Source organism: Gavia stellata, chromosome 7 (assembly GCF_030936135.1).
Source record: "Gavia stellata isolate bGavSte3 chromosome 7, bGavSte3.hap2, whole genome shotgun sequence".
NCBI classification, from domain to species: Eukaryota; Metazoa; Chordata; class Aves; order Gaviiformes; family Gaviidae; genus Gavia; species Gavia stellata.
Window position 1 is genome coordinate 40,767,596 of NC_082600.1, and position 15,004 is coordinate 40,782,599.

General features: G+C 45.3%; 1 protein-coding gene across 1 annotated transcript in view; it reads right to left on the reverse strand.

Annotated features, from left to right (window-relative positions):
• The window catches only part of DPF3 (double PHD fingers 3), a 161,876-nt gene that overhangs the window by 1,831 nt on the left and 145,041 nt on the right, over positions 1 to 15,004 (reverse strand). The window contains exon 9 of the mRNA XM_059819179.1: positions 751 to 863. Within this exon, the coding sequence (XP_059675162.1) occupies positions 751 to 863 (113 nt within the window). The remainder of the gene's footprint in view (positions 1 to 750; positions 864 to 15,004) is intronic.

Sequence of the window (15,004 nt, forward strand, 5' to 3'; positions counted from 1 at the left end):
ACAGAACAGCTCCCTGTTTTCAGATTTCCTTATTTACTGCTAAAGCAAAAAAAAAACCCCTCAGGCTTCAACCTTATTCTGCTATAGGGAATGTAGTGTTAGCTAATCGCCTCCAAAGTTCTCCAGCTACTGTCAATTCTCCAAGTTTCTCACAGACTACCAAGGACCCTTAACATCAGACTTTAACTGAAAACCCCACAGAGAGGACATTGTTCAGCTGCAGGCTCTGGATCACGGTTTGGGAATCACTGGGGTAGGTGATTAGGTGACTAGAGAGAGGCCTAGCCTTTGCAGTTCAAAAGCTTTCATGTTTCCCGAGTCTTGTAATTAAGATTAAAAAATCATGCCAAGAAAGTAAGCAAAATCAGGGACAGAAGAAACATTCTTGCCATCTCTCGGGTTATCGCCCATTCACATCTACTCCTGCCTACCATATTGGGGATACTACTCTCTTGCAGCTCCCTGCAACATGAGTTTATGGCCTCCCGCTAATTTCTGTTGAATAAGCCATGAAGTATCACCATCTTAAGTGGCCCTATATGATACCCATGGCCATTTCAGCAGAGAGCGACGGCTGAACGGGGGCACTGGGGAAAAGCCCATCTCTGCTCTCAGGACTGGCCCTTCCTCAGAGGTGTATGGAAGCAGCAGTAAAGCCATGACCCGCACCATTGCCACGTGCTCCTCAAGGGCAGGCGTGACAGTAGCTCGCAGTGATGCTTATTTTCATGAAAAGGTAAATGAACTCACATCGTTCTCAGAGGTCCCACAAAGGCTGCAGGATTTGCATTCAATGCACTGCCACTGATAGGTTTTAACAGCCTCAGTCATGTTTGTGGTGAACTGCAGGCAGGTCGGGTGTCCTGAGGAAGATCGGAAACAACTGTCATTGTTAAGGCTCACTTATTGCTTGTTAATTAACCGGTATTAAATTTGGGAACAAAACGCACATGGACATGGACTGATCACAACATGGGCTGCAACTAACAGATATCGAAGAGGAAAGCAGGCATTAACCCTTTCGCTGCCGGGCACAAGAGAAAATCAGAGTCATCCCCACCCATTCCCCATTGGCAAAGCAGTTTTATTCAGAGCTCTTAAAAATGGTTTGGCTTTGGGTTTGGTTTTTGTGGGACTTTTTTGGGGAAGAAAATAAGAGAAAGGATGAAATCAGAAACAAACCCAATTTCAGAGACAGCCCATCCATCTTACTAGAAATTGGACTACAGTTTCAATTAGCGTTGTTTCGACCGGACTGAAGGACCTGGTGGAAATGAGGTTATTCTCTATTTCAGAGCTTCCCTGCCTGGTATCCAAATGGGTGGAGCAATTCTGTAAACTTTGCTTAAATGGAAGCAGTAGCGCACGTAGAAGAAGCAAGACAGGATGGAGGGATACAGCTTTTAATTTTTTTAAGAGCTCTGCCACTAAAGTTGGTTGGCACAGAAGAAACCAAATTGCACAGCTAACCTTCCAGGATCAAAACAAGAAACCGAAAGGAAAAAACCCCAAGCCAACTCCCACAACAAACTAAATGAAAGGAATAAAGAAGGGAAAGCTAGCAGAACAGTCACATCTAATCGGGAAGGACAAATTGCCAGAGTTACAACCCCCGCCCCTACATGCGTGTCGACTCCAGCTTTGCAAAACAGCGGTATCACAGTAGCAGGGTCAGCAATGGGCTTTCTGGAGGGGAAAATACAAACAAACAAACAAACCAAAGGTAGGATCAGTGTTCCTTCTGCAAAACAAAACAAGAAAAATATACCGCTGAAATAAAGTACTGTACACCCAAACCACCCCTATCAGGCTGAGGCAGTCCTTAAGTCACCTGCGATAAGCTACTGCTTGCCTTCTTGGAAAGCTCTGTGTCTAGCATTCCTCTCTGACACACGTAAGCATTCACACTGTGCATAGTCAGGGGCGGGGGGCATGGGACAGGGACAGCCAATTGCTCATCTATAGAAAAACTAGAAATACAGGTATGCACATCCAGCACTACCACATGCTCCTTCTAGAAACTTATGCCATCAGGTGCATGGGGTTTTTCACTTCTAGCCGATCTGCTGTTCTTAGACTACAGCCAATGGGTAGGAAAAAGTCTTTTCCACTCCACCAGCCTAAATGTCTTTTTAAGAGTGGAGAAAGAAAGGCCGCTTCTCCAATAAGAAAAAAAAAGGCACGGCTGCAGTAGATGTGGGCATAGATGTGCTATCTTCATTACCAGACCTATCAGCGGTATTTTGCTGTGTCGTCGCATCACCCATCACCACCCTACAAGAAGCTTCTATATTTTCTAGCCAGTGAAGCAAACAGTTGCTGAGAATTGCTGGGTAAGGCAATAATGCTGTAGGGAATATATTTCCCTTATGTGCCCACGATACCACCAAATGGTATAATAAGGATTTTTGTTCTCCAGTTACATTTGCATGGTAGTGATATGAAAACTAAGCCTGTCCAGCAAAGAAATGTGTGTACAGAAGTTATTAAGGAAATTGAATAGAAAATAAAGGAGATATTTAAGGAAGGAGGGATCAATGACATTGTTCATATCACTCTTAAGCCTTTGAATAAAGAAATGTTTTGACAGTACTGATGAGCTCAGATAGGCTAAGAAGATCACTGGGTTTTGGAGCCCTTGAAATGTCAGCACAAAACAAGAGTCAGATTTTACTGAGATTTACAGTGGACCAAGTCAAAACTAAAGTTCTGGGGACCTTGAAATCACAACTGTCCAGAAGGAGATTTTGTGACATGATACCTTTTCTTGCTGAGAGGACCTCATAAAATTTCTGATACTACCAAACTAGCAGAACCTGACATGACACTGAAATGTTCCTCCAGATTTGATTTACAGCAAACGTGGAACCTCATTCCAACCCCAGTAAACAGAACAAATGTGCCACACTACACATCGGGGAGGGATTCATCCCAACGGCAGCAAAGCGGCTTCCAGAAAGGTTGTACAGTACTGGAATACATCACAGAAAACAACTCATACAGGGAAGTGAGTTAATCAGAAAGTTAAATAGCTTCAGTCACATTTGAAAAGAAACAGAAAGAATGGAATCAAACTTACAGAAATAAATCACAGCTAAATGCATACACACATTCACGTGCTCACTTGCCTGCGTACAGACATTGCTCACTGCAGAGACTCCAGCTAGAGACTCTCCCTTTCTCAAACGACATGAAGGTCAGATGCTGTTCACTACTTTATCTCTGTCCCTTCGCAGCCATTCCTGCTCTCTTCCAGCTATCAGTCTTGGCTGTCTCCTTCCTCATTTGCCTCAGAAACACCTCTGCAGGTTTTCTGTGCTGCATCTCGTATCGATGGTGCCTCACCCTTGAAGTGATCCATCCTATTTTGCAGAGCCCTTCTTAAGAACCACACCCACCACAAGCCTAAAAGAAATGGACTCTTGTGGGCTGAGGATTGCTTAGAAAATATTAATAGTGGAGCGAGGGTCACATTGGATTCTTTTTAGTAGCAATGTAGAAATATTTTGCAAAAATACACCAATTTATTCACTCCATTGGGCTCTCTCTCCAAACGCTGTGACTACAAAAGAGTCCAACAAATGCCCACAGTCATGTTTGCACAGCCGTAGATTGCTCTCTCTTAGCCCAGGGCTTATGGCATGTCTAAGGGAGCAGAATATCTCATGGACATGTCTTTCTTCAGCCTCTAAGTCAGATCATCTTTCACATTAAACAACGTGCCTTGTGGTATCATGACCCTAACCTAATGTCGTTGGAAAGACTATTTTTACTTATGCCAGCAGTGTGATGAGGCACTGTAGCATATGGCACGCATGTCAGTAGATACTCAAAACATTAAAATTCTTCTTCCTGCCCTCCCTGCTCTCCTTCTTCACAATCTCTCTATTCCGCTACTTTTATTCAAAATCCAGTGTTCTTCATGACCTCTGAGAAAATTCACACGTCCAAGATTTCCTGGAGCGGTGTTAGTGAACACCATCCCTGCTCCATATCACAGCACTTCTTGGCATTCCCTCTGTGGCAGAATACCTGAAGACAAAGCCCTGTAGCTGCGTATGGCAAGCTACTATAGGCAGATTCAAATTCCCTTTAAAAAAAAAAAAAAAAAAGGCTCATTCAGCCCGCAAACAATTTTGCTTTACACAACGAGCAGTCCAAAACATGGTTCAAGTTACAGACACTGTGGTAGCACACGAGCCAGAGAGCTGCAAGTCTTTCTTGCTTAATTTCACCACTTATGTGGTCAAGATGAAGAAACAGCCTTATTTCACTAATCTTGAGATAAACAGCATTTGCTACAGCGAAGGTGTGAAGCAAAGAGTCTGCAGCTGGAACTCAGTTAATAATTCAGGTGGTGGCTCAGCCCTGGCAAACCCTGGATCACCCTCACGTGTCTGTATCAGCTCCGCAGATCTAACAGGGGGAAGAAGTAACACATATTTATGGTGTCACCAAAGTCAATAGACAGACCTCTAAAATACCCCCCGGCAGCAGTTCTGTTGAAGGAGAAAGTGATATGTTAACATCGACAGTTTCTAATCTACCATAACTATTCTCTATCTAAACTTTTGCTATGCCGCAATAGCTATAAACAACATAGGCAACAAAACTTGCAGTGAGAAGGTTTCCAACAGCTCACCCCTTTGTCTTAAAGCAATCTTTTAAAGTATAGATCAGGCCTGAAAGCTCCCTCATCTTTGTCGAAACTCTCCTCTGGATCTGAACCCGGCGACTGAGACCATATTTTATAGTGACACTCATGTTTCACATGCCACTGGCTTTAATTGTACAGTATGTCCACCAGACATCTGGTCGGAGGAGTGGGGGGCGAACGCATTCAGAGACCATTTCTTGATTCCCACACCCGGTGCAATTGCAGACTGTTGGTAAGGAGAATTTTAGCATAAATACTCTTAAAAAGAAAAAAAAAATATCTAAGATTCCCTTCTGCTTACACTGGCTGTATAACACTAAAGACCAAAACTGACATTAAAGGGCAGGAGCAATCTGCTGCTCCCAGGCGCTCTGTGACCAGTGAAGGCCTTAGAACGGCTCATTAGTGCTTCTTCAATAATGGATTCTGCATCGCAAGATTAATTGCAGCCATGTGCTCTGTCACACCCGCCACAGACTATTTAAGTTAACAATCCAATCAATAACCTTTTTCAAACAAAGGCAGAGATTATCTTGAGGGGAAAAAATAAGCAAAGACTCCTTTTTTAAAACAAATGTGAAATTATTTATATAGAGTAAAAGGAATTTTCAGCCAGTTGCCAATTCTTTCCCTTATCTTCACTGTGTAGTGGTGGGCTTTTTAATCAATAGCATAATGAAAACCCACAGGGCTCCTGGCTATATCACATCAGAATTTATTCCATAAACTATTCAGGTCTTTAAACAACTATAAATACATATTACAGACATAATGACCTATGTCACAGGAACCCCATCCAAATAATGGAAGTTTTACATGCAAAGAAACTGCAAAATTTCCTCCTGCTAAGATTGAATAAGCATTGCTATGACCACTGCCATCATTAGACAGAATTATTACCGTTATTTGTACAAAAGAAGGGAAAAGTAACTTGTAATTCTAATAAGGGATATGATTTTATGGTTATGTTATAAAAATCCAGCCCTCATTTGTCTGTCTAAGAATGCATGCTTATACATACGTAGTGCCAACAACAGATGGATTAGAAAGGGCCCTGAAAAACCCAAACCATCCAGCCACACCAAAAGGCTTGGCTCTGCCTGAATCCCAGGGCTCGAGGAGTTGCAACTCTCAGAAAAGACCAAACGTTACTAAGGGATGAGGATGGAGAGCTCTTGGCATTTTCCTGGCCCTTCCCATCTTGCAACATCAAGACGTTACGACACAGGGACATATGCCTGCCTGCTCAAATGGAGGTTCATATAAACAGGAGCCTTCAAAAGTGTTTGTGGGGTGAGGATCCAAGACAGCACCTACCACAGTACCTCTGTGATACAGGCAAGCAGGAGTATTTCGTTATAGAAAAACAGAACAGCTTTCCCAGCGGCCAGGGCAGGGGTGGGTGTCAGAGGCTGCAGGTGAAGGGCTCTTATCCCACCCCCTTCGGCACAGAGCCCTGCTGAATCCAGCTTCTTAAGAAAAACAAACAAACAAAGAAGGAAGTCTCACCCCTAGGCACCACTGGGGTTTATTACTATTAGACAGAAGAGGAGGAGAGGCAATATTACCACCGTGAATTTCTACGCCCTGACGGAAATGAGAAAACCTGGCTGTTTCTCCCAGTGTCCGAGGCCCTGTGTTCCAGCACAGCCAACCCTGCTACAGAAGTGAGCACGAAAGGACTCAGCGGCCTCGGTGAATAGGCTGGTCAGTCTGATTTGGTCAGAGACCAACTTTCCTCTAATCTAATATGCCGCAATATGCCAGTAATTGTGGAAGAATTAACGCCTTTAATAATTGATGGAGCTCTGAAACCATTCAGCTGTAGCAGAGCTTATAGTTCTTATTATTTCATTTCCTGGCCCTATAGTCGTTCTGGCCAGCATGGACAGAGCTTAAACTGAGCCTGCAGAAAGGGAAGGGGCACTCTGTATTAGCACCCGGGACTGGCAGCCAGCTGCACTCCGGAGGTTGTGGTTTGCTTCCCGGTACTGTCAGTTCCACTGGAAAAAGAGACATAAATTCCAAGCAATTGCTTGAATATTCGGCACCAGTAGAAGGGAGCCCGCTTTAATTGTTCACCCAAGGGACAAATAAAACCCCTGTGCAAAAGATAATGGTTCAGTCCCAGTCGCAATTAGGCAGGTCTAACTGGAGTCAATGGGAACTGAAAGCAGGACAGACCTGTGTTTGAAAGCAATTAACGCTGGACATCCCAAGGAAGTTGTAAAATGGTGGTGTGAGGAGGGTGGCACTTGCAGCTCACTCTTCTGCACCACCCTGCTGTTGCTTTAGCCATGCAAACACCAAAGGGCACAGGGGAGTGAGCCCCTACCGAAACACCCCTCATCTCGAGGCACTCCCCAGAAAATTTTGTTGCCTGAGGAAAGTCCGCCCACCACCTCAACTCATTCCCAGCTTTGACTCTACAATGCCGCATAATTTCCTCCGAAACATTTTTAAGCATCAAGAGCATCAGCCAGGACAAAGAGCCTGGGCTACAGAGGGTACATCGAGAGCGGAGCTTGGCTCAAAGGCTGCTCACGTGCATAAACAAAACGAAGGATCTGTGCATACACAGACTCACGTGCACCCAAGAGAGATTAGCCCCAGACAAGGCAGAGTAACTCCGTCTGGCACGGGGCAGCAGGGAGAGCTGGGTGGGTTTCGGGGGTGACCTCCAGAGCACTCAACGAGCGAAGCCAGGAGCGAGTTATTCTGGGCATCCTAATGGTTTGTCAGTGAAATCACTCTCTCCCCACACGCCATCCCCTCGGCAGCAGATGCCACAAGTCTTACAGGAAAACTACTTCAGAAATGTTTTAAAACAGTTTTACTGCAATAGTTTTGTGTGTGCCTTTCCCTGCACAGCCCCCGTTCCTCAGCATGCACAGTCCAGCCATACATATCTTAGCAGGGAGAAATGAAAAACAGAAGTTACAGATTTTAAAAGCCTCTAAAAATTACTGACAACTAACTTTGGTGTATACAAATCACCGCCCTGGGAGAACACCCTGATTTGGGCTGGTAATGCTGCAGCCAGGCCCTCTGGTCTGGGCTCGGGTTTGCCAGAGGAAGGATGAGCCCTGCTGGGGTGCCCGCTGCGGTGTGGGGGACCCCTCTGGCCAGGCGTGCCTGCCCCTCCACAACTGCCTGGGACAGGCTGAGATCTGCACCTCCATTTCATATCGTCTGGGGGTTTGGGCTGCGGCAGATCTGGGGCAGAGTCTCGCTCCTCTGCCTTCCCCTCCGAGGCCGAGCAGCGGGGACTCAGGCACGCACCTGACACACACTGCTCAGTTCACTGCAAAGATGCTGTGATAAGACAGAAGTAAGGCGGCAAACTGGGCTCTGCGCATTTGCAGCCCAGGGGATCAAAAATGGCCCCAAACCTTAAAGCCAAAGGAAATGCCACATGCCTGCAATGTCCCATCTCAAAACCAGCCAGCGCTCTGCTCCCTCCTCTTCCAGACCGGCCCCTATTAGCCACTGTTGGCTGCTAGACAAAATGGCTGTTTCTTGCCTAAGAAAAATAATGTGGAAGCACTCAAATAACCTCGTACTGAAGCATCAGCTTGTTAATGCACTGGTAAGTCATGCCAGCGCTGTACAATTCCTGGGGGTGAATTAGGTCAGAGTGACCTCCAGAAAACCCACCAGGCTGCATCGCTGCGCGCCGCATTATGGGTAACGATCTGCTAATTGCCAGGAGGCACTTGGGCTGCTTACCAACACCAACAGGAAGGAAACCTGCCTGCAGGCACCGCACGGGCTCCATATGCCAGGGACATAGCTCCTAATAACGAGAATAAACCCATTTATAGAGCGCGAACTGGCCAGGAGGACGGGCACCAAATGCTAATGCTGCCCAGCAGGTACACCTCGCGGGGCTCGGCTGCTGAGACCCCCCCAGCAATACTGCCCGCGCAATGCAGGGCAGGTTTGGTATTTGGTTGCACAGTGAAGTAGGGGCGAGGTAGATGGAGACGAAAATGCGGGAGTGGGAGGAAGGCTGCTTATCCAGACAAGATGAATCACCACAACCTGGAAAGCCAACATCCCCTTTGCCCGGGGGACATTTTTGTTACCCTTCAACAAACTGCAGTGGAAAAAAACCTCCGGCGCGGCTCCGACCTCGTCGCTATGCACTGCAGGCTCCCCAGCCAGGCCAGCTCACACACCACAGAGCTTTCAATCAACTGGCAGGCTCACTAAACCCTTTCAAAATGAGCAACCAAGCAAAAATACTTGGTCATAAACACTAAAAATAGGAATGGAGGATTGGGTTTTGTTTTGCTTTTTAACTTGGTGAAGCCAGTTCTTCCTAGTGCATTAAATCCACCTCCCTGGCAGCCCATTTAGAACATCTCCTCCCCCCTGGGAGAGCCAAAATCCCCAGCTATAATGAGAGGAGTGGGGTAGTATTTAAGATGCTAGGGAAACGGCAGCCTGAATAGCCTTCCACGAGAGCATTACCTTTGTTAAAACCCCCCATAAAACAAGGTATCAGCTCTGCCCCTCCTCCCCTCCCTTTAACCTGAACAAGGACTCTGCTACCTGCTTGAAGCCACGTCTGCTGTCCAAATACCTGGTCCTTCCCCAATATTCCTTGTGTTAAACTGCCCCACGAACACAGCCAGACAGACGGCAGCACGTCTGCAGGGACGCCCAGCGCTGCCCAGCGTACCCGTATTATCAAGGTAGTGCTCGCAAAGACCAGCTCCAGCGTTTCCACGCTGACCCAACAAAGTGTGTCTAACCCAAGCTGGCAGCAACAGCAGACAGGACATGTCGTTTCCCCGGGGCACTCCGACCGGGGCGTCTCCGCTGGGATTAGGCAGGAGAGCGTGACGGAGGCATTGCTTCGTGACGTGGGCACCTCTTCACTAAAAACAGGCCATGTTCACCCAGTCAGTTCAGAGAGCATCAAGACAAGACCCTGCTACGGTCCTCCTCAAGCATCAAGGGCTTTGGGGAGAACTTCAGAGGTGATTTCACCCACGGGCCAGGAAACAGCCATCCCATAAAAGTAACTGTCTATTGAGAACGGGGTAGGCTGGGTTTACGCTGATGAATTAGGGAAAGGGAAAAAGGAGAGAGTATTACCAATCTCTGAACAAACTTTCTTTCTAGAGAGACTCAGGAACAACTCTAAACTAATTCCCTGCCAGCACAGTTCCAGAAATTTCAAATCAAATGGCAAACTCCAGAGAAATTATTTAAATGACATCATTTTAATATTAAATAAACTTAACTACGCAGAAGACACCATGCCATTGCATAGGCAGAGACCTCATTGCTGTTACATGAGGTAACCATGTATCATCCAGGTAAAGAAATTCAGCACATGATGGCTAAACGGTTGGTAACTGATGCGAACATGCTATAAATGCAAGAGGTCTGCCTTTCCCACGCAAGCATAATTTACACTGTTGCTAATGTGATTGTATATTCAGACATAAGTAGAACGGCCTCACTCAACTAAGCACAAACAAAACCAATTTGGAGCAAGTTACTTCAGTCCCTCGTTGATTTAAAGAAACCCTTTCAGCTGCCGAACGGGCAGTGTTCTCCACACACACTCTCCATTGTTTGTAATGCAGTGCCAGAAGCTGGAAAAACCCCATCGCCTACCGATTTTCTCTCTTCGCCGTTAGTTAAACCCCCTGTTTGGTTGGGAATTTCTAAGTGCCAATAGAGTTTTCATCAACATGGCAGCCAGTTTTCACTTCCGCATCCAAGTCCCAGCAACATCGGTATCTAGAGGGAAGTAAGAGCTGTAACTGCAGCCTGCAGAGCATCAGTCCGCGCTAGGTAGGTGGGGTGAAATGTCTCAGTTTACTCTCTAAAAAATGCAATTTCAGGGTGATCTAAACATCTGAGTGAAGAAGTGAATTTGAATGATGTAGTTTCAGTCAAAGGCAAGCGGGAGGGGAGAAAGGGTTAAGAGGCGGCAGACGGGAAACTAATTTTCCAGAAAGGGTGAGACATTTTGTGCCAGTGTTTCACAAACAAGATGTCGGACTTTCATTTTAGAGCAGTATCTTGCTTCAAAAGTGAGCTTGATTGAATTGTTTTTAAGAGAGGGAAAAAATACTCAGAAATTAAATGTTTCATTCGAGCCTGCGCACAGTTGGCAGTGGGAAAGGGTCATTTCATTGAGAAAACGAGAACGCGTTGCATTTCGAATCAAACCAAAACCTTTTTAGCTCACCAGGGCATTTTTCAGTTCAGTTATCTAACAGCCTTTTTGAGTAACTGTCCGACAAAATGCTGCCAGAGACACCAAAACAGTAGGATTTTTTTGTTTGTTTTTCACTGGAAAAACACCAGATTCAAATCCATGATGTTTTCTCAGAGCTCACCAGATCTTCCACCCCAGATTAGCCAAGTCAAAGCGCAGGCCATTCTTCAACCTGTAACAAGTGAGTAGCCTTACTTTAACCTACACAACCGATACTTCATAGCAGCTAAATATCACAACAGATTAAACAAGAAATTAGCTAGTTCCACGGCAGTGGACACAAATGTCCCTCATTAAACAGCTCACTAGTCCTGCTCCTTTTCAGCACCAGAGGAATTGCTTCACAGAGCCTATACAAAAGCAGAACATTATCATATTTAATGCCAGAAAATTATCTTCCACGGTACTACGGGGATTTGTAAGTCTTCTGACCCTGCTCTTAGCTGGCTGCTACATCGGCTGGCAGGACTGTTGCTTGGTGGTTCTGTTAATGGCAAAGGGGTTGGGAAGTCCTCTCCTACAGGCTGGTCGGACCAGCTTCTGGGCACCCCAGCTCCTCTCACCTCTAACAGCTGTTGAGGGTGTTCATCACCTGCGATGCTGACTGTTAGATGGGATCCCATCACCCAAGAGATGTTCAGCAGTTCTTAATGATAGCTGTACTGAGCCTAGTGGGGACTAGTTCTTCTTCACATAATGCCAGACCCATAAATATGTAAACAGTCACAGAGGCATCTAATGGGTGCAGACATCCTTAGGAAATTCTTCTCCATTTTTTTCTTTCAGATCACTAAGTACTTGTAAAATCTCACCCTTAACAGAAGTGAGGAAGGGGTCTTGGAGAGCAAACTAATGAAGAAGCTGACCTGACCTTGCAAGGGAAATGAAGCTCCATAACCCAGGGAAGGTCCTCTTCTCCAGGTGAAGGCATACATGGCTCTGGACCATCTGGACGTCTGCAAAGTACAACAGCTATCTGAATTCAAACCAGAGAGAGTTTGTGGATAGTTAAAAACTATCCTAAGCCTCCAGGCTGATGGACACATTCAGAGACACAGTCAGTGTGGAAAGACCTCAGAAAAGCTGGGACCTGTTCTTTAAGAAGCCCAAGCCCTGAGATCCCAGCAACAGATGAGACTTCTGAGTCAAGATCCAGCTGCAGAATCCACTGCACCATAAAACAAGTTGTTGAGCCTGAGGAAAGGGCTGGAAAGACCTTAGTGTTGTTTAACACATTTAAGCCACTCCAGCAGAGCATTGATGTGAAGCAACTATGATTTGTACCAACGGGTGAAAATTCATTTCTCAAACTTAGGCTTAAAACCACCCCATGTAAACTCCACTGTACAAAATGCTGCATGAACTTGAAAGCTATGTCTCACTGGCTATCTGACACTAAAATAAAGATACGCCTTTAGTAACAGCACAGCTTTCAGCTTTCAGCTATTTCCCATCCAATTACTTCCTCTCACTATGGAGAGCTGGCCTGAATACTGACTCCTGAAATCATCATATGAAGAAGTTAACGGCTGTCAGCTAATGAAAGAAACCCAAATTAATAAGCTAAGTCTTCAGCAACACTTGACAAAACTCTCTCCATCATTATTTAAAATCTCTAATCTGTTTCAAAAAAGAAGGCTGTATCTGAAAGATTTGGTCATGTTCATTCTCTCCCTGCAATCCACAATGAAGCCACCAACACCAGGACACTAACAGCAAAGACTGAAGAAATGTAATGAGAAGGGGCTTCAGTCCAAGCAAAAAATGACTCAACACCTGTGCAAACGTAGAGATAAACTAAAAGGTCTTACTGAGAATTGGTTATGGAAGATGAACAGTACCAAGAAATGAAGCTCCACTCCAGAAAAAAGCACTCGGCATAAGACATAGAAGGAAGGCTACGTCTGCTCCTGCTCAGGAGGTACCATCCATCATCTGGGATCCCAGAGAAGGAGCACCCCTCTGCAAGCTGCCCAGAGCTGCCTCTCTCAGGCAGGTGGCAGTAGTTCCAAGAGCTTCAGCCCACCGCCCAGTCTCAATATTCAGAGTGTATTGCCTTTTCCACAGCAGTGCCAGAGTTGGTTTGTAGGCCACTCAGAGCTACCACAGCTATCTTAGACAACATTAAACAAAACTGTTTCTAATTATATCCTGGATGGAAATATGAACCACAACACTGTGCTCCAAAAATCTGTGCTCTTTTAAAGGTAAATGCCATCCTTCTCCCATAATGGTGCACACACCATGGAATCATGAAGAATTACAGGCTGCAAGGACAAAACTTCATCAAATAACAGATGATACGGTAAAAGTTTCTAATACACATGGCAAAAACATCTGTTGAAACAGCAAAAAATGCAGTCAGGTCTTAAAAAATATAGTGGTGAAATTAAGATGCCACAGATGGATGGCTCTCATCTTAAGTCATTAAAATCAAAGATAGGACTAAACCGTGGCAAAAGTCCAGCTTTGGTGCAACAAAGGAAATAATATTTTACAAGAATTTCCAAGGGACAATGGAGATCTTAAACATATCAAGCCACAAACTGGACAAGCCCAGCCAAAGCTAAGGGGAGTAGTCACTGCTTATGTGCTCTGCTACGTATGCTTTATGAAGCTGAGGTCTTACTCAGCCATCTTCCACACGGGCTACAGAGAAGTTTATGTCCTTCCTAATGAGCATTAAAAGCTTGGTTTTAGAAAGAAAGGGTTACGGGGGTTTTTATCATCTTTAGGCTGATTGATTTGATTACAAGTAGGGCTCACAGCTCCAGGATGCAAATTTAACCAGATTTTTTTTTCCTGATTCCAGGCAAAAGTTTGGAATAAATCTTAAACCTGTGCAATATTCTAGTTCAGGTCAAAGCAAAGAAGATGACGCCGTTTTCAGCCCACCTAGAGAACTCGGTATTCCAGCCCTCAGTTTTGCCAGCTTTCAGCTCAATCTCAGCCCAGGGAAACCTGGCTTTGGGGGCACCCATTAGCTGCCACAAGGCTGGCAGATATTTTTACTCCCTCCTCTTGCCACATCTGACTCTCACCAGCAAGAACCCTTCTCCAGACAGGAAAATAAGATACCTTCCTAGCCAGCATGCCAACATAAATCTGCTCTGGGACTTAGGGAACAGTGGTATTTTTTTCTGTTCAGATAATTTCTGCAAATTTAAAACTTTCCTTTAGAACATTTCTATTTCCAGGCTTGTGGCTTAAAGAAAAACCAAAATCCAACCAACCAAAAAAAAAAAGGCACAAAAATGTTCAAAGTAATACAACTTATGCAGAGTTGTTCTCTGGAATCTGACAGCCTGTAACAATAGCTTTGCTGTGGTGGGAAGGATCCCATTCATCTAAACAGGGTGTTGACAGACATCCTTAAAGGCCAATTTCAACGTACACTTTCACTCCTGGTTACCTTAGCAGAAATGTCTAGCTCTGCTCTCTGTATCCGTCACACTGGGGACAATGAAAATGACAACTGAGTTAGAACGGGAGATGACCTATTGAACAAGAAAAGTGCACTGATGCCACAAGCAGTTTCCTTCCTGCCTTTCTTCAACTTTCCTTTCTTTAATTTGTCAGCATTCAGCTTTGCCCTCAGTCCAACCTCCGTCTGGGTCTCTCTGTCCTATGCAGCACAGCAGAAAGCTCAAGAGGAGTTAGGAGAAGAACAACAAAAGCAGAAATGGCCAGGGCTAAGGATCTGTCATCACATACCCTCCCTCCTCTCTCTGCTTTGGGGCAGGAAAAGAAGATTACTTGCCCCCCGTGAAATCCCTATGGAAAAGTAGTTTTCTAGGCCTGCAACTCAGATTTTTGTAAGAATATCTGAGAGCAAATCGCAGAAAGGAAATTGGAAGTTGCTAGGAGAGGCTTTGAAACCAGCAATCCTATCACCCAGTATGCGCTCTAAGGAAAGCATCACAGCTGCCTTCTCAGCATGGCTCAGAAATCTGGTTAGCACCCTACCCCACCTCTTCAGCTGCCTCTGGTCCCCAGGGCCCAACAGGTAAAAAGGAAGGAAAGACCTTTTTAGTGACAGAACAGCTGAGGACAACCCAGTAGGGAGTCCATGAGCTGCTCGATCAGATCCCAAAGAGGTTCCC